General features: G+C 35.6%; 1 protein-coding gene across 5 annotated transcripts in view; it reads left to right on the forward strand.

Moving 5' to 3' along the window:
• Positions 1–23,752, forward strand: part of CASK (calcium/calmodulin dependent serine protein kinase) — a 215,905-nt gene that overhangs the window by 180,250 nt on the left and 11,903 nt on the right. For 2 of the 5 annotated variants that reach the window (XM_074149918.1, XM_074149936.1), the window contains 8 exons: positions 4,394–4,479; positions 6,343–6,411; positions 11,106–11,174; positions 12,515–12,550; positions 15,005–15,201; positions 16,473–16,588; positions 21,900–21,980; positions 22,073–22,153. In XM_074149918.1, the coding sequence (XP_074006019.1) occupies positions 4,394–4,479; positions 6,343–6,411; positions 11,106–11,174; positions 12,515–12,550; positions 15,005–15,201; positions 16,473–16,588; positions 21,900–21,980; positions 22,073–22,153 (735 nt within the window). The remainder of the gene's footprint in view (positions 1–4,393; positions 4,480–6,342; positions 6,412–11,105; positions 11,175–12,514; positions 12,551–15,004; positions 15,202–16,472; positions 16,589–21,899; positions 21,981–22,072; positions 22,154–23,752) is intronic. The other 3 variants (XM_074149927.1, XM_074149944.1, XM_074149955.1) reach the window with 3 other exon arrangements.

Consider the following 23,752-nt stretch of genomic DNA (forward strand, 5'->3'; position numbering starts at 1 on the left):
AAAGGACCTGGGGGTGTTGGTCGACTGTCAGCTGAATATGAGCTGACACCAGGAGTGTGCCCAGGTGGCCAAGAAGGTCAACAGCATCCTGGTCTGTATAAGGAATAGTGTGGCCAGCAGGACTAGGGAAGTGATCATCACCCTGTACTCCAGCGAGACTGCACCTTGAGTACTGTGTTCAGTTTTGGGCCCCTCACTACAAGAAGGGCATTGAGTGCCAGAACATTTTCAGAGGAGGGCAACAAAGCTGGTGAGGACTCTAGAGCACAAGTCCTGTGAGGAGCAGCTGAGGGAACTGAGGTTGTTTAGCCTGGAGAAAAGGAGGCTGAGGGGGGACCTTGTCGCTCTCCATAACTACTTGAAAGGAGGTTGTAGCAAGGTGGGTGGTGATCCTAAGTAACAAGCAATAGGATGAGAGGAAATGGCCTCAAGGTGCTTCAGGGGAGGTTTAGAATTGGGCATTAGGAAAAATTTCCTCACCAAAAGGGTCATCAAGCACTGAAACAGGCTGCCCAGGGAAGTGGTTGAGTCACCATGCCTGGAGGTATTTAAAAGGCATGTAAATGTGGTGCTGAGAGACATGATTTAGTGGTAACTCAGCAGTGTTAGGTTAATGGTTGGACTTGGTGATCTTAAAGGTCTCTTCCAACAAAAACGATTCTATGATCCTCTGCAGAGCATTGTTTCACATGACTGTGTTCCGTAATGGGGGTAATAAAACTTTTAAAACCAGTTAAAACTGGGTAAGAAAAATCCAACTATGCCCATTAGAACTCTGTTTTTTTCTTTTTAATTATACAGTGTCTTTTATTTCTAAAAATTTGGGAAATTTAACCCATTAAATTAGTGCTTCGTCTAACTAGGGTAGCTCGTCAGCACATAGGTTTAGTTTGAAAATGAATTACACTTCAGTGTTCCTGTAGTATTGTTATCTTTTTTTAAGTGTTTATAATTTAGTGCTCTAGATGCCTCTTAGCTTCACTGCTTCATTCAAAATACCTATATTTATAATATTTTTACTGAATAGAACAACGCAAATGTAAGTTGACAGTGATCTCAAACGCATCTCTTTGAATCCTATTGATGCGTTCTGTAGCTTTTGTTTGTTTTGTGTTTTTTTTAATGTCATTTCTGCTGTCTTCTCTTGCTGTATGGAAAACTGCCAGCAATAACAGCAATTACTAGATAATAGGTCTGCTGGGAAGGTTACAGAAACTATGTAATTTCAGGTCTAGCAGTATTAAGTACAAACTGAGCAATTCCTAATCACAAAATAGTAGCTGCTGTGGTCTGCCTCCTATCTCTATGCCAGCTGTATCTAGTCCTGCTGATTATAGCTGTCCTTACTGAAAAGGTGTGGAAGTAGTGAGATAGGCTTGTAAAGATGCTCTCTACTTGCACCTTCCAGAGGATTGAGCTCAGTGAAAATGAAACACCAGTTTCAGTCATTAAAAATTGTCCTTTTGTTGACTTGTCTGCTTTTTTAGGATAAGTAAATGAATTGTATCATAGATCTCGGGCTTTTAATTATGTCTTGGCTTTCACTTTGTGTCTGTGCCTTAACTTAGTTCAGTTGTCCATTCACTTTTTACCTGTGGATTCTGTTTAGACTACTCATACTGTAGATATTATTTTCAGGTGGTCTGCATATCACCTGAGTTCTCAGCAGCTCTCGGTGTCTTATCCCATAGGTTTTTCTTTACTGCCTGTTTTTGGGGCATTCATGCTTAAACATGAATTCATTCTTAAGATATATTTAAGAAGAGGTTTCAATATGGCATTTTAAAAGATTTCCAAAGAAGAGAGAGGGCATACAGGCTGCCCATTTAACCTCACCACAAGAACAGCAGTTGTACATTGTCTATGTGACATTCTTAAAGTGAGTTAAATAAAACTCACACTGATATTATTTTTTTTTAAACACTGATATCCCTGATAACATTTCTTCATTTCTAACAAAATGTATGTTATTACTTAGTGAAAATATGATTATATGTTCACAGCCTTTCACTTTGCAAGCTACAGAATTTTCTTCTGGCTACAAAACATGTTTATGAATAGGGACTCCAAGAATTTGTTCTGTCTTCTTCCTAATAGGGTAGGATTTCTCATACTTCTGTGCAGAGCAAGAGCACACACCTCCTAAAACTGTCTTCACTATGACTTGCAAAGACAAAGAAGGAAATAATTTACTCCAGAAATACACCCATTCTTTATTATTACAGATGTATTATACATCAGTAAGTCATGAATAGCTTAAGTTCTAAATAAACACTGCACTGCCAATAGAAAAGGAACTAAAAGCAATCAACATTAGACGGTTAAGCACAGGTATCATGGGAGCTACAAATGGTATGGAAGACTCATTATTCAAAGATGTCAGAATACTCTTTTCCAAGAACAATATTTATAAAGAGAAAAATTTTTTGCAAATAATAAAAGCCACTTCCCTCTGACTGAAAATGTCTTCCTATAGTTTATCAATGTATCCACCCCCCGAAACAGAATGACCATCAACTGCTAAGTATCATGCTTTATTCCCAACTTTTCTGTATCCTGATCCATTCCAGAGAATGAACAGAACAATATTCACTTCTGTCAGAGTAACAGAAATGGGAAATGCTCCAGAAGAGGGGATTTTATTTAAGTGCACTATTGAAATTATTTGATACAGGGATATTATTGAGTCTGATTCTCCTTCTAATATTTAATTCCATCAGGTTTATATTTTGCATAATGCCGAAGAATCTTTATAATATTCTAGGGCATATGCTGTGTCTGATTCAGTATTATTGTTTAATAACCATTACACTCACTTGAAACACAATTTAATTTTGGCATGGTACAGTCAACACAGACCCTCTTTTTTTCTTTTAGAATATTTTTTAAGAGTTGGGTATTGAATGCCTTCCTGAGAAAGTCTGCCAAAACTGAACTTTCAAAGTGTTTCAGCAGAGATTTCATCATTAATATTCTGATGTGAACTAGATTAATTTGAAATTCAGATGCAGGACTTGCATTCACACTCGGTAACCTATTAATTGTAGTAATTTTTCTGCTGAAGAATGGAAGAAGAATTGTAATTTCATTATCAGCAGATCAGCTCCTGTAGAACTTTTTGAAGCATTTAATGTGGCTGAAGGACTTATTCTTAAGAATACTGAAAGTTTTTGTAAACTTTGGGCTCTCTGCTGTAGCACTGCCAGGCAAGCTTCTGTTTCGCAGAAGAGAGGCCAAAGGGAATCATAGCAACCGAGCTTTTCAGGATTACTGTTTGGTTCAGGCTATGCTTGTGTTTAGCTGGCACACAGTTAGATTTTCATGTGTTTCTACCAGCTGAAAGTTTTGCTTGCATTGTATTCTTTGGAAAAACTTACTGTTTTGATTTGGGAAAAGAATTCTAAGGGTTTTTAAGGATTCTAGTTGATTGGCTTTTTTCAGGTAATTTTCCATAGATATCTTTTAGTTTGGGAAATGTTTGCCATTTGCTAGTTTTCCAAGTAAGATTAATTATATTAGGTATAGTAATTATATTAGGTACAGTATTTAGAAAAGGATACTTGCACATATTATTTAAATCATTCAGCAGAAAGAAATACATGTGGAGTAAGTGGTCTTGTCATATTTCATTATGTATTAAAAACATCTCTGGCTAATAATAAACCATGGAAGTTTTTTTGGAGAACTGCTAGAGAATTAGGTGTGCTTGAGCTACTCAAATCAGAAATTATCATCCAAGAGCCTCCTAGGTTGGTTCTAATCCTGAAGATAATTCATTCACTGCCTCCTCTCTGTTGAGCTTTTGTAGTGTCTTAGAGCCACGTTGTAGCATGCCATTCCCATCCCATCTTCAGCAGATCAGTTTATGACTTGCCTAAGCTAAGTAGATACTTGTTTCGTTGTCTGACATTGTAGGTAGTCACACCAATCATTTATGTGCAAGCTGAAGTCAGGTTTACGTACAGAAAATGCATGCTGCAACTACTGCAAATCTAAATCAGATTTAGATCTGATTAACGTGTTCAGTAGTCATATGATAAAATACTGCTTGAATATCTCTGTTGAATGTTTCAAGCTGACTAGTTGCAGGTGACTTTCTTTTCAATGTGTGGGTTTTTGCAGTGTCCTTGTAAGGGACTGACGTTTCCCCCATGTACTTTATCGGGTACCTGGGCACCTCATGCTGGTGTATTGACTGCACTCTGAAAGGCAGATTCATAATCTTTGGTAGCTAATAAGTAGCTACCAAAGTCCTTTTCTGAATCTAGCCCAAGAAGCTTATTTTAATATTGCTTCATTTTTATGCCTTTGCATGCATATTAGTACTGTTTTACAATTATCTCAATTTGGAAAAACAGGTTTGAGGTGATTGTGTGTTTTGTTAACTCCACAGGTACGCTACATGTAGGGGATGAAATCCGAGAAATAAATGGAATCAGTGTGGCAAATCAAACTGTAGAACAACTACAAAAAATGCTTGTAAGTGCCTGAAATCTTTCTCATGTTCTCTATAAAAGTGCCTGTCTTATTTTGACAAAACTTTTATGTAATTGCATTGTGACTTCCCCTTTTTCTTCTACTCCTGCTAGCCTGCATGTGCATGTAACAAAAAGTCTTCCTGTGTTCAGCTGTTAAAGCCTTCTACAGGCTCTCCCCTGTTTTTCAGTAATGCATTTTTTGCACATTATACCCAGGAATGGTAGAAGGCATCTCCAGATATCATTTTATTTATTTGATTTAGTCCCATGGAAAAGACTATTGACACCCAACCATTCCTGACAGATGTATGTCTGACCAGCTCTTTAAAAAACTTTTGTAATGGAGGTTCCACAAAGTCTTTGGGCAGTTGACTTTATTGTACAACTCTTATACATCTTAGAAAGTTTTTTCTAATGTCTGAGTTTCCTTTGTTGAAATGCAGGAGTTTCTTCTCTTGTCTCTAGTAGATGTAACAGTAAAAATACTGCTTTCCTCCTATTGCTCATCCTAAGCTAGTATATAGAGATCATGCCCTTATTTTAAATCTTCAATCTACACCAAGTGTAGTCACTGACAGAAAAGAAACTTTTCTGAATTATTGGTATAATTGCTACACAAATACAAAGACAAGAAATCATAGAACCATTCAGGTTGGAAGAAACTCCAGGAGGTCTCCAGTCCAATCTCCTGCACAAAGCAGGGTCAACATTGAATTCAGCCCAGGTTGCCCAGGGCTTTGTCTGTTTAAGCCTTGAAAATACCCAAGGACAGAGATTTGACAGGATGGGTGTCTCTCTGAGCAACCTGTTCAATACTTAATTATCATCATAGGGAAAAATATGTTCTTTATATGTAGCTGGAACATCCCTTGTTTCAATTTATAACTACTGTGGCTCATAGTTGTTGATGTTGCAAATTAAAAAAAAATATTTTGAGCTCAGTCAGTCTGGCTTTTTGCAGGACAACTCCATCTTAGGCCTTGTTTGGAGAGTCTGTTTGATACTCTCTAACACTTGCAAATTTTTCTGCATGCAACCCTAATCTTGGAATTTTGGATGACATCTCTAATCTTTTTGTTGTGTCCAGAACCATATAGAGAAGTGTGAGTCCAGACAAATAGCATTTTTGTGGCTCACAATAAGCCAGCCAAAGTGAGAAAGGGGAAAAACTCCAAGATCACTTGAAGTGATCTGCTTACCTTTCTGCCCAGTTCGAGTCCTGCACTTATCAGCCATGTGGTGGCACTTATATTCAAACTGTCATTTAAGAAAATTTGGCTGAGCAAGTATGTTGCCACAATCTGCTGCTATGCTGCAGTTAATACTTATTATAAATATTCTTATGCTATAGTAAATGCAAACTAGCAGACCCCATGTTCTGTTCTGATGAAGGACTGTTTCTTCCATTTCTACCTTTAGTACAGTAACACACAGCTTTCCGGAAACTGAATATGCTTTTGCTACTTAACATGTATGACAAAAGGGGAGAAAACATCACTTTAGTAGCAAAGACTCTTGTGGATCACAAGAATATACCTACAAAGAAAGGATTGACATGGAAGAAACCTATGCAACTCTGAATGTCTCGCCTTAAAATACAGCTGTATGTTCTAGGCATTCAAAAACTGGTCAGGCAAACAAACTGATAATGTATGTTTATGCTTTAAGTTAATGAGAGACTATTTAAATGTTTGTTTATAAGTGAAATGACAAATTAGCCATAGCATTTTAGCTTTTCTGAATATTTTCTTTAGGAAAACATACTGCTGCTCTCGAACTATGATGCTTTACTTTCAAGCATTAGTGATTTGGCAATTTTATCTTAAGTATCTTAGTCTTTAAAGAAGTGCTTCTCTTTTTGCAGAGGGAAATGCGTGGAAGTATCACCTTTAAGATTGTGCCAAGTTATCGCACGCAATCTTCATCCTGTGAGGTAATGAATTTAATGAACCATCCCATTTCTTTCTCAGTCCTGTAACTAACTGCCTGCTGATGGCTGAATGTTACTGCTTTCTGGGAAATTGTTTCTGCCTGTCCTGTTAGATCACGCACACCAATTTTACAACAAAGATAACGGAACACGAGTAGGTCCCACCTACCTACTCAGCCCTGTCTTCATATTCATCTCATCAGCACGTTAACTAACTCTTTACAGCCTATTTAAAAAAAAAAAAATACTAGGAGAAGGGATCCTCAATTCATGCATTTTGGAAGTCCCTTCAAAAAAATTTACAATTTTAACTCATTTTCCAGGAAGCCTGTTAAAGTTCCTAAGCTGAGGAACAATCCTCCTTTTTTTAGGCATTAAACATTATTTTACTGCTTTGGGCTGTTAAGGGTTAATTGAAGAATCTGTTTCTGTATAACCCTGTTGAGGTAAATTTGTGATGGTTGTCTGTAACAGTTACATGTGGCTTAATATTATGTTTCCATGAAAAATTGATATTTGTCATTACAGAAGAAAAACAGATTTGGAGTTAGTTCTTGTTGAACTAGAAACTTGGTATTATGGTTTTTGCACACTTCACGTTTAATTCCCTCCTGCTTACAAAGTTATGTTCCAGATTGCAACTGAAGGGAATTAAATTCTAGAAAATGGCTACTTGAGAGATACTGTTCCAATTTAGGCATACAGATGGCATATGCGCTATGTAGATGATGCCAGTCTTTCTGTGCCACATGTTTAACTGCGCAAACAGTTCCCAAATTAGAATTCCAAGAGTGAAATCACAATCCCTGTTGAAGTCAAGCACCTTATCTTAATTAGGGCTGTGATTTCACCCTAATTGTTTTTGTATTTCAGCAGATGCTAGAACATGCAGAAACTGCTGTTACTATTGTCAGAACGATCTGTTTGAAAGAAAAAAATTACTTCTTTTTGGTTGCCTTCTGTATTTTTAATAGAAGTCAACAAGAACTAAAAGGTTTTAGAAGTAGGTTTGACAATTTTCACCTATGAGGCTGATTTTCTTAAATGGTATAAATACGAGAGCAAAAGTTTTTCATTAAATGCAAAGGTTTTAAAAAAAATTAAAATAGAAATTCTATACTGTGCTGACAAACTGGTGAAACATATACCTGCTAGAAAGATGACTATTTGGAGAAAATAATTCAGCATGCAGCTTTAATTTAATATCATTAGGTGTCATTTTAGTAGTAGCAGTTCATCTCTTTTCCTTAGCTTTGTGTCTCGGGTTCTTGACTATTTATTTCACAGAAGAGAGGAAAATGGACTCTTACCTTCCTTTGGTAAAACCAGCAGAACTAGAAAAAAAATAAGCATGTCTAATTATCACACTTTGTGGCATTTAGCATTCATTTATTCAGAGGTGCCTGAGTCTATTCCACCTGCTCGGTCACATCTATGACCTTGGCTGGTTTTTCCAACTGTAACGAGTGCACACAAAAAGCCAACATTTTTAAGTCATCCTGTTAAAGCATCACTACTGTTTTGGTACAGAGAGAATTTTTTCACAGATTTCAGGATTACAATTCAGATGATGAATCAAATTCTTAAGCATTGATAAAGGCTGAAAATGAATGCTGAATGATATTGCTAAGACACAAAAAGCTTGCTTCTCATGGTCTCTAGGAGGATAAATTCAAAGATATTAGGTCTTCACTAGTATAATCTTACTAGTTAAGGTTTTTTTTGGCACTATTTCAGAAATTTCTGTAAATTTATGTTTGGCTCTGCCACCTCAGTTGTGAACTGGTGCTCACATAGTGTAGTTTTACCAGAAGAGGAATATAAAACAGAATCAGTAATTGGGGTTTTGTTAAGGCTTCAATCATGACCACATCACTGGATTGCAAAGTATGTTGTTAATTTTTAATAAGAAAACTTAGATATTAGTAGAGTCAGGGATGATCTGCCTTTTATATACAACCTGTCTATATGCCTTTATATACAAAGGTGTGGGGAGGTGTTTGTGAAGAGAACTTATTTTTCAAACAACAGATTTGCATCTCGCCATATTTTTCTTCTTTTATGGGCATTTAAGAGAAGTGTTTTGGTGATGTTATCTCAACATTATGCCACTTTTGCAAATTTAGGGAAGTCTTGTCCCTATAGTATGTAATGTTAGTTCAGTGCCACTAGGCAGTTGCCAAAATCTCAACTGAATAATTTCAAATTTTTTAGGGATTTTTGGCTTTTACTGCACCCCTGCCTTCCATTCAGTTACCAGGCCTTCTATTTCATGGAGTAGACTTTGCATGAAAACATAATACTTATGAATTCCCTTGTATAAAAATTTAATCAGCTGAGCTACTGTGAGGTCACCTGTTTAGTCATTGGTGTGGCAAATGGCCTGAGTTACTCAGAAATCTAGATAACACAGCGGCCAGGATGTTGTGTTTACTGGTTCAGATACCCAGGAAATTACAGCCGTACCTAAATGTGAACTTCAGTATTTATGGTAACATATTCTTCTTACGGCTAATGACTGTGTGTGCTGTTTATACATTTCAGCTAGTACTTTAGCCAACTAAGTAAGCATTTTGCTCTAGCTACACTTCCATTCTTACTTCATACTGACAAAACAACCTGAGTAACTTTTATAGTATCAGATACATGAGAATGGTAATAGAAGTACTTTTTTCTGGAGGAATGCAAATCAAAACATTCTCAAACCAAGAAAATTTCCTTCAAAGGGAGAAGAGCCTTCAAGTGAGTCTGGAAATAATGTCATTCTCCAAGTTACTCTAAACTTGTTTTTTTCTAAATGACTTGGGTGCTTGCATCACTTTCTAAAGCTTCCCCTTGCTAAACCATCACTGACTAAGCAAATCATAACTAACAAGGTTTAAAAAAAAAAATATATATATAAAAAATTAAGTTTTTGCCTCTTCTTGAAAATGAGAAATCCGCAGAGACAGAATTGCAAAGCAAGCAGAAAATCTTTTTATAAAAGAAGGAAGTCACTGCTTTTTTGGAGAAAAACACCTCCTAGCTGCTATTTGATAAAGGTGATGCTGATAATCCTGTACACACACAAAAATAACAAATAACGGTTCCTTTAGGCTTTTCTTTTTCTGTTGTTTTTTTTTTTCAGTAATGAATAGCTTATTTGGTCTCATTTGAACATTTTAAATTTTAAAATTGTTATGCTGAAGTGATTTTGTAAATAGAATTAGAGCTGATTTCCTCCAGTTGCAAATAACTGCGGGACCCAAATGACCACTTTATTCTTATGCATATAGCACTTGGAACCACAATGATGTTGTGGTTCCATAATAACCAGCATTAATAATGTGGCAGCCATAATAACATCAGACCTGTCCTCAACTGTGTTAAAAGTATGTAGATAGCTATATGTGGAACTTCCTATGAAATCATATATAATGAGTCCACAAAAAAAATGCAGAAGTTCTAAGTGAGCTTGTTGCACATCAAGCATACAGGCAGCAAAAGTGCTAAAGTATTGCCTGTCATTTTAACTTTTCTTGATGCTTTTAAATAGCGATGAATGCTATCACATAATTTGTATAAGTTAGAGAGTATTCATATTTACCTGATTAATGTTGCTAAAATACAATTTAGCTCCAATTCTTGTTTTTAATTTCTTCACAAAGGGCACTTGCATTGACAAAATGTAACAGGAATAATTTTGGGGTTTTTTGAAAACTTTTAGCTCTTTTTTTCTGCTATCCTTGATGTTATGTAAAATCCCCAGACATTCCTAAACTGACCTTTGACATGGAATATTATATACAAAAATTCCTTTGGGAGTAGAGGGGATTAATTTTTTTTATGTATGAGTGAATTGTTTTTGTTTCCTGAAGAGATGGCTCGGTTATCTGATCTTACAGAATTAAGTAGTATATAATCAAAATGGCACGTGAAAAAGAATGCTCTACAAGCGACCTCCTTGTCTCTGCAAGACCCAGTCAGAAATTCCTGTTATCTTTTCTGTAGAATTTCCCGGTACGCACCCCTCATCTGCTGTCTTCTCACTGAAGTGAGGTAGTCTGAGTTAAGAGAGGTAGCTTTTTTAAAGTGGTATACTTTGGCAAAGTTTAATGATTTTAAGCCCATAAGAATGTTGGAGGAAAAAAACACCTCAGTATGCTGTAAAATGGTTGAGGAGGGAGAAGAGAGTATCCAACTTCCTTCTCATGCATTAGCTTCAGTGTCCTGGAGACACTGCATAGAGATGCATCTTACAGAGTAGAAACTAATCAACATTGACCTCCACTACATAGCTGAAAAAAACATTTAGAAGCGTCTTTAAAATGGAATATGTGCCTCATTCTATTCAAAGTATTATTCAGCATATAACTTTCCAGTAATTACCTTTAACAAAGACACCGGTATAGCTAATGGCCTTTAACATTGTCGGCCACATGAGATCCAAGAGGTCCCAGATACTCAGTGATTAACAAGCTGTTTGATTGCTAAGGCAATATAAAAATAGTTATTGCCTAGGATACATCAAAATGTCAAACCTGAATCTTAAGTTATGGAAAAACTTTTCAGATTTACGGAGTTTGTAGTGTGGAAACTTTCACAGATGAAGCACCTAAGCAAATGGTTGTAAGGCTGTGGATGTAACTGTTCTTTTAAATATATCTGTGTTCCTGTGATAGTGTTGTGTTGTTAATGAACCTTGTGTCTTATTTCAGAGAGATTCCCCCTCTACATCCAGACAGTCCCCAGCTAATGGTCATAGCAGCACTAACAATTCTGTTTCGGTAAGATTTCCAGTTCCACACAGAGAAAGTGTGAAAGTTTTGTTGGTGCTCATCTGCCATTAATTACTGTTATACTTATCGTGTGGTCAGTGGGAAATTTTGTCCTGATGATAGAACCAAGATTATTATATACGTAACTCCCCGCTTTCTTTTTTAAGGGTTTTTTCCTAACATATTCTCATTAAAAGCCATATAGTGAATTAAATGTTAATAACTGTAATGTGACACTTCAGTCATCCTTAAATCATTGTTAGCAGTTTCCTCAAAACTAAGCAAAGGTTTAAAGTGGAAGTTTTATTTCCATCCTGAACTTTGGAAGCAGTGTTTGAAGAGAGAATAGCTGTGCAGTTGGTATTTCAAGACATTTTAGACTCTTTTAAGTTTTGTGTTTTGAGAGACCTCTGGAACGTGTACTGGTTTCCGCTATCTGAGTTAACGAATTGGTGTGCCCTCTGCTGTTGTGGTACGTGCACATACTTTGTGAAATATGAGCCTTGCCTGGATATGAAAAGCAAAAGGAAGTGGCTTTAAACTGCACTACAAACCAAGCTATTATCATCACATCTTTAACACAAAGTACTTCTGTTTCATATGTATTCAGGTAGAAAGGTGCTGTTGATCTTCTGTTTTTCTAAAGTATAGTAATGTCAAAATTTGTCTTGTTTATCATTTGTCATTGTTTGGACCAATGTAGTAACTGTACACACAAGTTTCTTCAGTAAGAGTGCTGTCAATATCATGAGTTCACAGGACTAGCTAAAAAAAAACCCACCCAAAACTGAGCAATTACTCCTTTAACTATTAAAAAAATTACAATGTAGAAATTATTTGCCACAAGGTAAAGTGTTTATTAATACAATGAAAAATAATTGTGAATGAAAAATTTAAGAAATTCTTGTGAATTTAATTACATTTGTAACATGATTAGAAGTTATAATCTTAGCACAATCACATATATATTACTAATAATAGTTTTTAATATTTATAATAGTCATCCTTTTCTTTTAAAAACAAGACTAAGTATTAAGTGGAAAAGGCATTTACATAAAGAGCCTTTTTCACTTGACGGTGCTTTTGTGTTGAAGATGCTGAATTACTTATTAAAAAGCACATTCTCTATCTGCTTAAACTTTTTACCTGCTTTCTTCAGCTTGCTGCTAAACAGCCTGGGTTTGATTTTTCTTTAAGAAAAAAATATTCCTAAACATGGGTCAATGCGTTATACTTCTGTCTGACTTACCATTTTACTGTAATGTTGTATGAATCACTAACACATGGTGTTGTATACCCTTAAAAAGTAAAATGAAAATTTCTTCTCCTGGGTTGACTTTATTCTGCAGGACTTGCCATCGACCACACAACCAAAAGGACGACAGGTGAATAGATACCCTCCATCAGAATTTTTGTAAACTTAGCTGCTAGTGAACATCCCTGCTTATTGTTTTCCCCCTCATATTCTGTGTGTGCTGGACTAAAACATTTAAGCTTGGAAAATTTGTTCCATTTTTTTCATTTTTCTTTTTAACTCATTTGTTTGTGACTAATTCAAAATAGCATTTTTTTCATGTGTCCATATGCATGAGAGTTACAAAATCATTGTAAATTTAACTGGAGATGTTGTTTTAGTTCAGAATGCATTAATAGACTTGCTGTTGAGCAGTGACTGGTGCAGATTTTCATCTTAGAGGAAAGCTTGAATTTATATTTTATATGAAGTGGAGACTAGTATGGCAAGTGTCTAATACTCTACTCTAAAACATTGTAGTGACAAAGATTCTAAAGCTTGAGTTGGCCTATAACTAATTATTAAGATTAAGAAAGCTTTTCAACGAAAAACATTAAGGACAGTTTCTAGTAACAGTTGATAAGTTAAGTTAAGTTGATAAGTTGATAAGTTGTAAGATAGCCTCTTACATTTCCAGTCCTAAGGCCCAGATTCAGTAACCTCCCATAACTTTGTTACCTAGACAGTAGTACATGTTGTCATGGTCCAACGAAAGATCTTCCTTCTCCAGAGAATTCCAAGAAAGCACCTAAGGACTCTGCAGAGGATTCCCTATGATTCCCTTTGCAGTTCTAAGAATTTATTTTTTTAATGCAGCCTCCAAATCAACACATAAGATGAAGTGATTTGTGATTCAGCTTCAATAACTGCTCCATTTATATATGGCCCTTCCAGAATCTGCATCTGTGAATCTTAGCTGTGGACTCAACTTCTTACCCTACCAAGGGTTTTAATAACTCTTGCGATTCCATTCAAAAGAGTTAATGGACTCCGTGATCTGTTGTCTTTGATAATATTTTATACTACTGTCTGGTTAAGTTGGCTGGAATACCTGTTGCAGGGATTAATTGACCTCACTTAATTTCCCATTTTTAAAGCTTACAGCTATATGGTTCTTTTAATATTCTGTTGTCTTCTGAAGTTCCCAGTTGCCTGAATGTAGTCCTGGAAAGGGTCAACGAAAGACCTTCCAAGCTGTTGTTTTAGGTTTTGATTTTCCTCTCATAAGGTATTTTTCCCAGGGGAAGAGAGTTTGTTCAAGGCAATATCAGAATAATGGTGTTCTTCGTACTCACACCATTTATAGTTACCTGTTTTTTTCAAGTCTTTCCCATTGAATCAGCATATTTTTCTTGTAGCTTGTCATCCTTGAAGACAGTAAGGACTTGGATAACAGATACGTTGCTATCTGTAAGGAAGTCTGTAACATTCCATGAACAGCCAATATATGGTGGATAATGGCTCAAACTGGAGCAGGGACTTGACAACCAAGGAAGTTTCTAGATGGCAAAAATACTGCTCTCTTTTCTAGACCTATGTTAGATAAGGTTAAGAGGAAATAAGGGGTTGATTCAATATCAATTACTTCATAGAAAGCCAATTACTAAATAAACATAGTTGGTTTCAAAGTACCCTATTTTTCAGGTGATTAGGGAAGTTGGTTTGCTTTTCTGAACTGACACACTCTGCACAGCTGAACAAGGGTCAGATTTAGTATACTAAAATTTGCATTCTATATTGTTATTACCATCTGATGCTCTCACTGTAAACAGATAAAAAGACATCAGGTACAAGATAGTAGTGATTAGCTATTTTAAGGTAATTTATTCATGGGTTGAAGATTGGATTACTGTAGGAATGAACTTTTTAAAGTGTCATGAATAGTGCTAACACTGCATAGTTACAGCTATTTTTGGAGCAGAATTTGAGCAAAGTTGAAAAGTATCTGTTACAGCTTAAATGAAGGATACTACTTTGTAATGTAATTATTTTTTTTAAATCTAGTCAATTTTTAGTAAGAAAGTCAGTAGTAGAATATACATGGCTGTCTGAGATGGTGTAGGGTGATGCTTGAGGTTCAGAAACTGTAGCAATTACCCATCTTGGACATGATATATAAATCCAGTTTTAAGATCCTTGGATGCATCAAGGCTGTAATAAATATATCATAGGACTTCAGTTGGAAAATACGGTACAGTTCAAGTTGTAAGCTGCTGGCTTTTAGGCTGTAATGGTTCATGGTAGTTAATACTGATTTGAGGTTCTCTATCAGTTTCTTACATGTGTTCATTTTTGCTGTTGAGGTTTTACAATATGTAAAAGACACAGGCTCTCAAAATAACATCATACGTCTCCATTATTTGCTGGGGGGGGTGGGGTTCTGTTTCATTTTCAACTATCACTTATGCTTTTGCCATGCTGTTTCTTCCTTTGCTTGTTACAAACAGTATGTGTAGCTACGTGCACAGATCAAATTTTCACCTGTTAGTCTTACTACTGTACCAGTAATAATATTGCAGTGTCTTTTATAAACTCTTTTTTATAGATATATGTAAGAGCACAATTTGAATATGATCCAGCAAAGGATGACCTCATTCCTTGCAAAGAAGCTGGCATCAGATTCCGAGTTGGTGATATTATCCAAATCATTAGCAAAGATGATCACAACTGGTGGCAGGGTAAACTCGAGAACTCCAAAAATGGTACTGCAGGTCTTATTCCTTCTCCTGAACTTCAAGAATGGTATGACTTAAGTTTTCTATTAAAATTAATTTAGCTTTGCTTTTATTTCTGTCTTTTATGCTTTTCATTGTTGCATAGCTAGTTTTTGTATAATTTTTTCAATTTTCAAAAAAAAAAGTTTATATATTGCCTCCATTTGTGTGGCATTGATTTTTTTTCTTGTATATGCATAGCAGTAAGGGTTGCATGCAATACCGTATGTGTGGCTACATTAGAAAAATGAACACCTGTGTTAGTAAACATCATTTGTGCCTTCTGATAGGAAAGCTGTAAGAAACTAGGTTTGAAGGCTACATACAAATTGTTTATGTAAGGGGGACATTGATTTCTCTCTTAAGTTTCTAAACACTGTATTCATTGGTACTGATTATGTGCAAGTACTGCAGGAATAAGGTGTTAGCAAGACTTCAAGCACAAAGGGCATTGAGGGACTTTTGGGTTTTTCTCTCCTTTCCCTATTTGATGTGAAAGCCAAGAAGTAGGAAAGAAATAAAGATTCCTGAATGACAGATTCAATGAGCAGCAGTGGCACTGAGTACCGCAAAAGCAATGCAGCGCTCTTGTAGAAGCTGTTTAGTAAATATCTTCAATGTATCAGCACAAACTCTGGCAAGCAAGTCCTGGACCATGAATGGTATGGCCATAACTCAGGAAAGTTTTTCAATATGGATAATCTAGCCCAAAATATTTCATACAAGATTTGGTACCTGGAAGAATTAGAGTGCTGTAAAGGGTTTAACAGCACCTGTGCCACCTGGACTGGCTAAGGGAGATTTTGCTAGAAGAAAAACAGAGATAGACAAGACATTTCATTCCATCTCAAGAGATCCTTTGCAAGCCCTGACATAAGGGAGACACTGGTATATGTTGCAACAGGAACGCTTGCAATACTTCATCCTAAAGATCCACCTCAAACTGGTTCCACAGCACAGTGCAACTTGCTGTGAAGTAATTTAGACCATAGTGGTCTTTGCAGACCTCATGCTCTTCCAGTCTAATCTGCTGCAGAGTGGTCTACAGACATTCTAATGGTCTACAGTAGCTACCCTTCCTCCCATCCTTGATCTATGATCTTTAATGATGTATCGCTAAGATATTCTTTATATCAAAATATCTCCATATAGAAGTGCTTTTAAGTAATCAAATAAAATATTTTGAAAAATTTTACTGTACTCTTATACTATTAAAATGTCTTATTTTTCTAATTTGTTCTCTATGGCTTTTTAAAAATACATTGATTATTACAGCAAAAATTTTTTTTTCTCCTCCAGGCGAGTTGCTTGTATTGCCATGGAGAAGACCAAACAGGAGCAACAGGCCAGCTGTACTTGGTTTGGCAAGAAAAAAAAGCAGTACAAAGACAAATATTTGGCAAAGCACAATGCAGGTATGAAAAAGAAAAATGCATGTCTCTTTAACAATTTAAATTTTTTACAATCTAAAAATTTTTAAAAATTTAACAATTTTTAAAATCTAAGTAAAATTTTGATTATGCCAACATTACTTTGCTTGTTCTTTGCTATTTAAACACATAACTTAATCAGTAAGAGGCAAGCTGCAAGAAAATAAATGCCTCATAATATATCCTAATATAGGCGTTGTTTTGGTTTTTATATTTAAAGGAGCACTAGAAACCAACAGGATATGAATTTTGCAATTTATTTAACTGTACTGTGCTCTACAGAAGACTTTTCAGTAGCATCCTTGTTAATATATGTTTATAGCTATAGATTATATATGTGAAAACATCACAAAAGGGCATTTTTGTTGAAGCGTTACAGCTGGAAGTGGAATAAGAGCCATTGTGTAGTCAGTGTGTTATTTACGGTTACCAAATAGAACAAACTGTGGAAGTTCATCCTCCTTGCAGTGATTTCTGCCTGAACCCTAAGTTTTGGGTTTCTGTTTAGACTGCTGAAAAATTGGATTGTTCTGGAAAATTTTGCAAGTAGAAGTATAGAGTAAGATATCCTTGCTGAGCAAAATTAGTTTGTTTCAGTAGTAAAGAAAGAAGACCTCTTCATTCATGAGCAGAATTTAGTTCTTTTCTTCTTTTAATATAAAATATTCAATGTGTTGAATCTGTTTCTATTGCTTTTGCATTGGTATCACATACTGTGATAAGTATGTTGTTGTGGTCTCTTGGGAGACTAATTTTTATTAGAATTAAAAGATATACCTGTCCAAACAGTATAATGAAAGTATTTTATATATTGCATTAATTTCTGGGGTTTTTTTCAGTTGCATTCTTGAAAGCACCAATTAAATAATGTAAATCTGTATTTTTACATTTCTCCTTACCTGTACAATCTGTGTGCAGTAGCAGAGCTTGCAATATATAGAATCATAGAATGGTTAGAGTTGGAAGGGACCTTAAAGATCATGTAGTTCCAACCCCTCTGCCATGGGCAGGGACACCTCCCACTAGAGCAGGTTGCTCAAAGCCCCATCCAGCCTGGCCTTGAACACTTCCAGGGATGGGGCATCCACAGCTTCTCTGGGCAACTATCAGTACTACATATGAGTTCTACATATCATTACTACAGAATTTATATTCATTTAAAAGTCACTTGAAAATAAAATCTAAGAAAGTCAAAGAACAATAGTTGTCCTTAATTCACCGTCACATTTAAGATGTTCACACTTAAATATAAAATTACTTGTTACTCTGAAAACCCTTTTGGATTGTCTCTAAATATTTAATTATGAGACAAGTAGAGATTGAAAGCTTTATCGTGTTTCCTTCCTTTTGCTGGTTTGACATTCTGGTTGTTTTCATGTTTCCACTCCATTGCAATAGCACTAAACCATGTTTTACTAATTATGACCTTAACAAAAACTGTTGAGAATAAACTGGATTTTATGACCTAAAGTCTTCAACAAAACTGTTTTTAAATTATTATCAATTGCTCCCAGCATACATTCCCACAGCATTGCCACTCCTTCCAGCTGTGCCAATATAACTTTGCATGGCCGTGCTGTTAACTGGGCTACCAGTTAACAACCCAACAAAAAACACTGATTCTTTTTCTTTGGGGCAGATACGTTTCTTAATACAGTTCACAGTGCAGCTACGTAGTTCATAGTATCAGTGTCACTAAGCATGGCATGCTACAAGGGAATAAGCAAAGGAAAGAGGATGGCCAGGGGAGGAGAAGGAGCAGGCAATATCTAAGGAGCAAAACTAGCTCAAAGACTTTGTATCAATTAAATCCCTAAGTGAAAGATAATCCAGACTTTCCTATCTTGATGTAGGGGGGACATTTTGGAGAAGGTTGACAGCACTTTGAGTTGCACGGTTTGCCTGCCATAGTACTTCTCACCACCAGTGATGTTAGTCACTTTACATCAGAGCACAATATTTGCCAAAAGTTAGGAACATGAACAATAAAAAGTATCATAATGACCCATAAAAGAAACTGTTCATAATACCATCTGACACTTCCCCTTCCCCCAAGAAGTCAAAAAGTTAGTGAAAGCACAGATTGGAATCAAGATTTCTCTTAGAAATATTTATTGATCTCAGTGTCCTTGAGGTATTAAAGGTGATGCCAGTAACATTCCAGGGAATGACACCAGATATAGGATATAAAGAGGTTCACTGAAATGCTATGGTGTTTGCGTGAGTATAAGTTTAACTAAAGTGGTACTGAATTTACCTTTTCTGAACCCCTCTATCACATCTGGTATTGTTTGTCAGAAATATAGCAACACTGGCTTTTGCAAGCTTTCAGTGCATCTGTCTCAGAATAAAAACCAGATCTTTTCTTCCAAAATAAGTATAATTAATTATTCCAAAGTACAATTAATTTGGAACTGAGAAGTCTAATCTAGATGTCAAGATGTTGCTCTTACAAGAAAGTAGAATTTATTTCTCTTCTATCTTATTATAAAATTCAGTAAATCATTTAGCAGTATGTAATCTATTTGGACTTCCCTGTTATTTTTGCCTTAGCAATGAGACTGAACTGGCGTGCTGAGAAATGACTTAGTAAAATACTTCATAGTCAACTAAGATTTGTGTGGCTGGCTAATGATTTGAGAACCAAGATTTTGGTGTTGATATATTGGGATATTACTGGAACTAGGACTGCAGTTATTCTGCAAATCAGATGTAGTTTGTGAATTAGAGAGGAAAATATTTCTGTTACTTTTTATAATTAAAAGCAAATATATTCTCCTTTACAAGAAAAATATCATCCCATTTTTCTTTCCTCCATACTTGATATTAGAGTATTGTGTCTTCAAGAGACAATTTCATGATCATACATCTTATAATTGTGAAGTCAGTTTCAAACCAAAACCCACAGAAAAAAATCAAATATTTTTGATTGAATCAAAATTGATTGAAAAAAATCAACACTATTAAGTTGACTGACATTTTTATAAATGCTCTAGAGATACACTGCAGTGATATCTAGAAATATTTTTTATTTATTTTTCTGAAATGTTATTGCAGGACTTCATAAAAGAACCTTCTTTAGAACATACTAGAGCTATGCTTCATATTATGCATAATGTAGAAAATTGCCAAGCTTTTATAAAATATGTTTATCATTTCTTAATGTGATTTATTTGCCTTGTGTTTAGACTATTGCATGGTAAAGTTTATTTTGTGCATATACTTTTTATTTTACTAATATATTACAAGCCATATCTCAATGACCCCTGTACATTTTTCATGCTGTCTTACTCCCAATGGCCTCTGTGCATGTAAGTAACCTGTCAAGTGACAATGCCTCTTTATTTGCTTCTTACTGTTTCCTTTCAAAAACTCCTTTTCTTTATTAGCTAGTAACACAGAAGCATTAAAGTTCAGTCTTTAAATGTGCCCTGTATTCCTCATATCTTGTGTATATTAAAAAGTTAATCATTTTTCTTTTGTCTTTGAAAACCCTACAATCATTAGTTAAATCCATGTAGACTGAGACACATCTCCATGCTGTTAGTTTGTGATGAAGGCATTAATATGTATCATTTCTGTTGTTTGATCCTGTTGTTTGTATCTAACATAATGTGGTTTTGTTCAAGAAGAAAATAAAGGATTGGGTTTTTTTCATTACTATTTTTAATGGAAAAAGATACTTGCAGGCCTAGATGATTAGAATGGTAAAACTGTTTAACATGTTGTAGGTCTTTAACCCTTTCTAATATGAAGTGGATTCTTAATTAGTTTAAATAGTGTGAAGTTGCAAAAAGGACAGTAGTAAGAATTCCATGTTTGTGGAATGGAAGAAAAATATTGCTAAATTCTTGCTTGTAATATTTGGGGAAAGGTTGAAAGAGATTCTTCTTTAGGATGAAATTCAAAATGCTTCCAGTGGACTAGGAAGTTTTCACATCTGTATCTTTTCAAGGTCTCAGAGAGTTGAATATGTCAATTGACTAATTTCTAGTTTGATCAAATTGAAGTAGTTGTGCTTTTTCTCTAGGATTAAAAGACTGCTGTTGAATTGAAAAATCTGCCCTATAAAAATAAATACGTTAAGTTAAATCCTTTGCTGCTTTAACTGGGACTTTAGTACAAAGGACATGTGCTTTCTGGGAGGCTCCACGCTCTTAATGCTGATCTTGGTGGCTGGGAACTCCTGGAGCAAGCAAACTAAAGCTTCCACCACTGCCTACTTTCCTAAGGGAGTTTGGACAGGGGGAAAGGGAGAAGGAGAGGGATATATTCAGACTGTTCCTAAAAGATGGATGGAATGTAGTTGAGGTGAATACACCAGCTTAGGACTTGGAAACACTTGAAGATCCCATACTTTAGATGCAGTCTCTCCTCTCTTCTTTTTATAGAATACATAAATACAGAACTGAAAACTCTTGTTCGTTATTCTGTTCACAATTGCTGATTGCTGTAATCTTTATAAATATAATTGACTGCCTCCTGGCTTCTTTTTTTCATTATAATTCTGCAAGAATTACCAGAGATGATGTGTTATTGGGCACAGGAGGAATAAGTTGTTTATAATGAACAAAACTTGATTTGTCAATCATTATATACCTTGGCAATTGACAATAGATTGATAGGCATGATGGAAGTCATCCAATTTCAACTGCAGTTGAAATTATTTCTGAAACAGTGCTTTTATAATTTTTCCCTAAATATGATAGAGGTTCTTTTATGTAATGCCATCACTTTCCGTTAGAATTCTTCATTCTGTCACAAGTTTTAAAAGCATGTCAATTTAACTAGCACGTGTGTTTAAAGAGAACTCTAATTACAATTAACGTGATAGTTTTGAAGAATAAATACCACCAAGTAATGGTGCGCTCTACTCTATGCATTTCTCATAGATCTTGTTAAAACATGATTATGAAAGTATCCCTATCTTTAGTGTAAATAGATGTTCTCACATTGCATTCATGTTGGTCACTGTCTACGGATTTTTCTTTAGTATTGCTATTTCTTAGGAATGCAAACATGAATGGCATGCCATTTTAGCTAATTTTTGTGGTCTGCTGAATACTGCATGAAAGGAAATGCAATCCTTCTTGAGCGTTTCAGTAGCTTTGTTATTGCTTTTTAAAGGTTTTTTAAATGAACTCTCTTGTTAAAATTGCATAACGAAATGGTTTTATTTTCCATTACATATTATTTTGTATTGTAAATCTAAAACTTGCCAATTTGTAGTGCAATTAATTATCACCTTTAATATGCCTTTTTTCTCATCCTTGGGGATGTTTCTTTTGTGTTCTAGTGTTTGATCAATTAGATCTCGTCACATATGAAGAAGTAGTAAAACTGCCAGCATTCAAAAGGAAAACACTAGTCTTACTAGGTAATTTTGAGTTATTATTCTGAACATAACAGCATAGTTTTGAACCCCTTCTGGTGAAAAATTTGTAATTCACGTTTTGTGTTGTGGATTAGGTGCACATGGTGTTGGAAGAAGACACATAAAAAACACACTCATCACAAAACACCCGGACAGATTTGCTTACCCCATTCCTCGTAAGTAGCAGTCTTCAATGTACTGCAAAATTGTTTGTATCATCCTTGACAACACCCTCATTGTACTACTACGTGTGTTCTGTTCTGCTGAGACGAATCCTATCTTAAAAGTGGGAACTGTGGTAGGACTGGGTTATTTCTTCTCTTGCTTTTTCAGAGGGAGGGGTAGTAAGTACCACCACTTTAACACCGAATGTTTCTTAGTATTCTCAAAACTTCTTGTTAAGCATACTTCTCTCTACCCCAAATGTTTATTAATTTAGAATGAAGGCTAAAACATTTTTCATTTTTCTGTGCTAATTTTACATTTACAGTTCAGGTAAGACTGGAACAGCCTTGACATTTAAAACTGTGTATAATTTCCGTGAGAAGAAATATAAACTGGATTTCAAGGAAACCTTTAATGTGTACCTTATCTGAATGTTTTAAATTGCCTTTCACAGCCTAGCCTTGAGGGACTGGTGTTATACTAAAATAACTTTCCAGACATCACAATAAGAAAAAGAAAATGCACTTAACTTGACTGCTTATAAGTGGGTTGTTTCGAAGAGCACAGAGGTGTTTTCCCTTCACAACAATCTCTAGCAATACCATGGCAGGTACCATTACATATCCTACTATACCATCTCTTGGAGGTGCACCCTTTTTCCTCAAGCTATGCATTCTGAAACAAGAGTATCCAGCAGCTAACTCTGTCCACTCTGTTTCAGGCTGACTTAAGAAACACTATACATGGCTCAGAAGGGACGCTGATGACCATTATGTTTTAATTTAATTTTCTCTATCCTTAGCTTTACTTTAAAATTGTACTAAGGTGTTTGTCTGCCTGTAAGGATTTTGTTGTTGCTATAAAGTATTATTTTTAAGAGCTTATCTGTAAACCTTTTGGAAGGGGAAAGGAATTAGCTGGCTGCTGATTTAAGTTCCCCAGGCTTGCTTGCTAAGGAGTTAGACAAAGACCAGTGCCAGCAGAAGGAAGACAGAAAGACCTAGCCCTTTTGAAAGCATGAGTCATTAGATCACCCCAGCAGCAATGTGAAACTGCATTGTTTGTCACACTACTGTTCATATTGAGACACTAAAATCCTGGAGCAGACACTTTAAAAGTGCAGTGCCAGGAGTACGTGGTGTATATTGCACCTATGTTATTCAATACAGACAAGATTATAGGGGGGAGTAGTAACCTGGCAAATATGTTCTCCAATACAAAGAACTAAACCAAAGAGTAATAAATGTTTTACAGTATGCTTTTCACCCAGTCTCTCTCAAGTACTAACTATATTGCTGTGCAGAGATAGAAGCTGAACTAGTTATTTTATCTGCAAATATCTGTTAAAATGATCTCACCTATACCGTGATGACCATGCCTTTGATTTCCTGCGTTAGGTTCCTGCTCTGTGGAAGCACTGAAATTGCTTCACTGATTATATAAGAAGACTAAAAAGACTAGACTGCAAATCAGCAAGAAATTCAGGTGCTTAAGCATCAGTATGATGTTTAGATGCCTGTTTTAGACATCAACTGACCTCCAGCACCACTCGAGAAGAGCAATGATCTTGTTTAACTCCTGTGTTATATCTAATAGTCCTGTAAGGATGT

This window comes from Numenius arquata, chromosome 1, assembly GCF_964106895.1.
Source record: "Numenius arquata chromosome 1, bNumArq3.hap1.1, whole genome shotgun sequence".
Lineage (NCBI taxonomy): Eukaryota > Metazoa > Chordata > Aves > Charadriiformes > Scolopacidae > Numenius > Numenius arquata.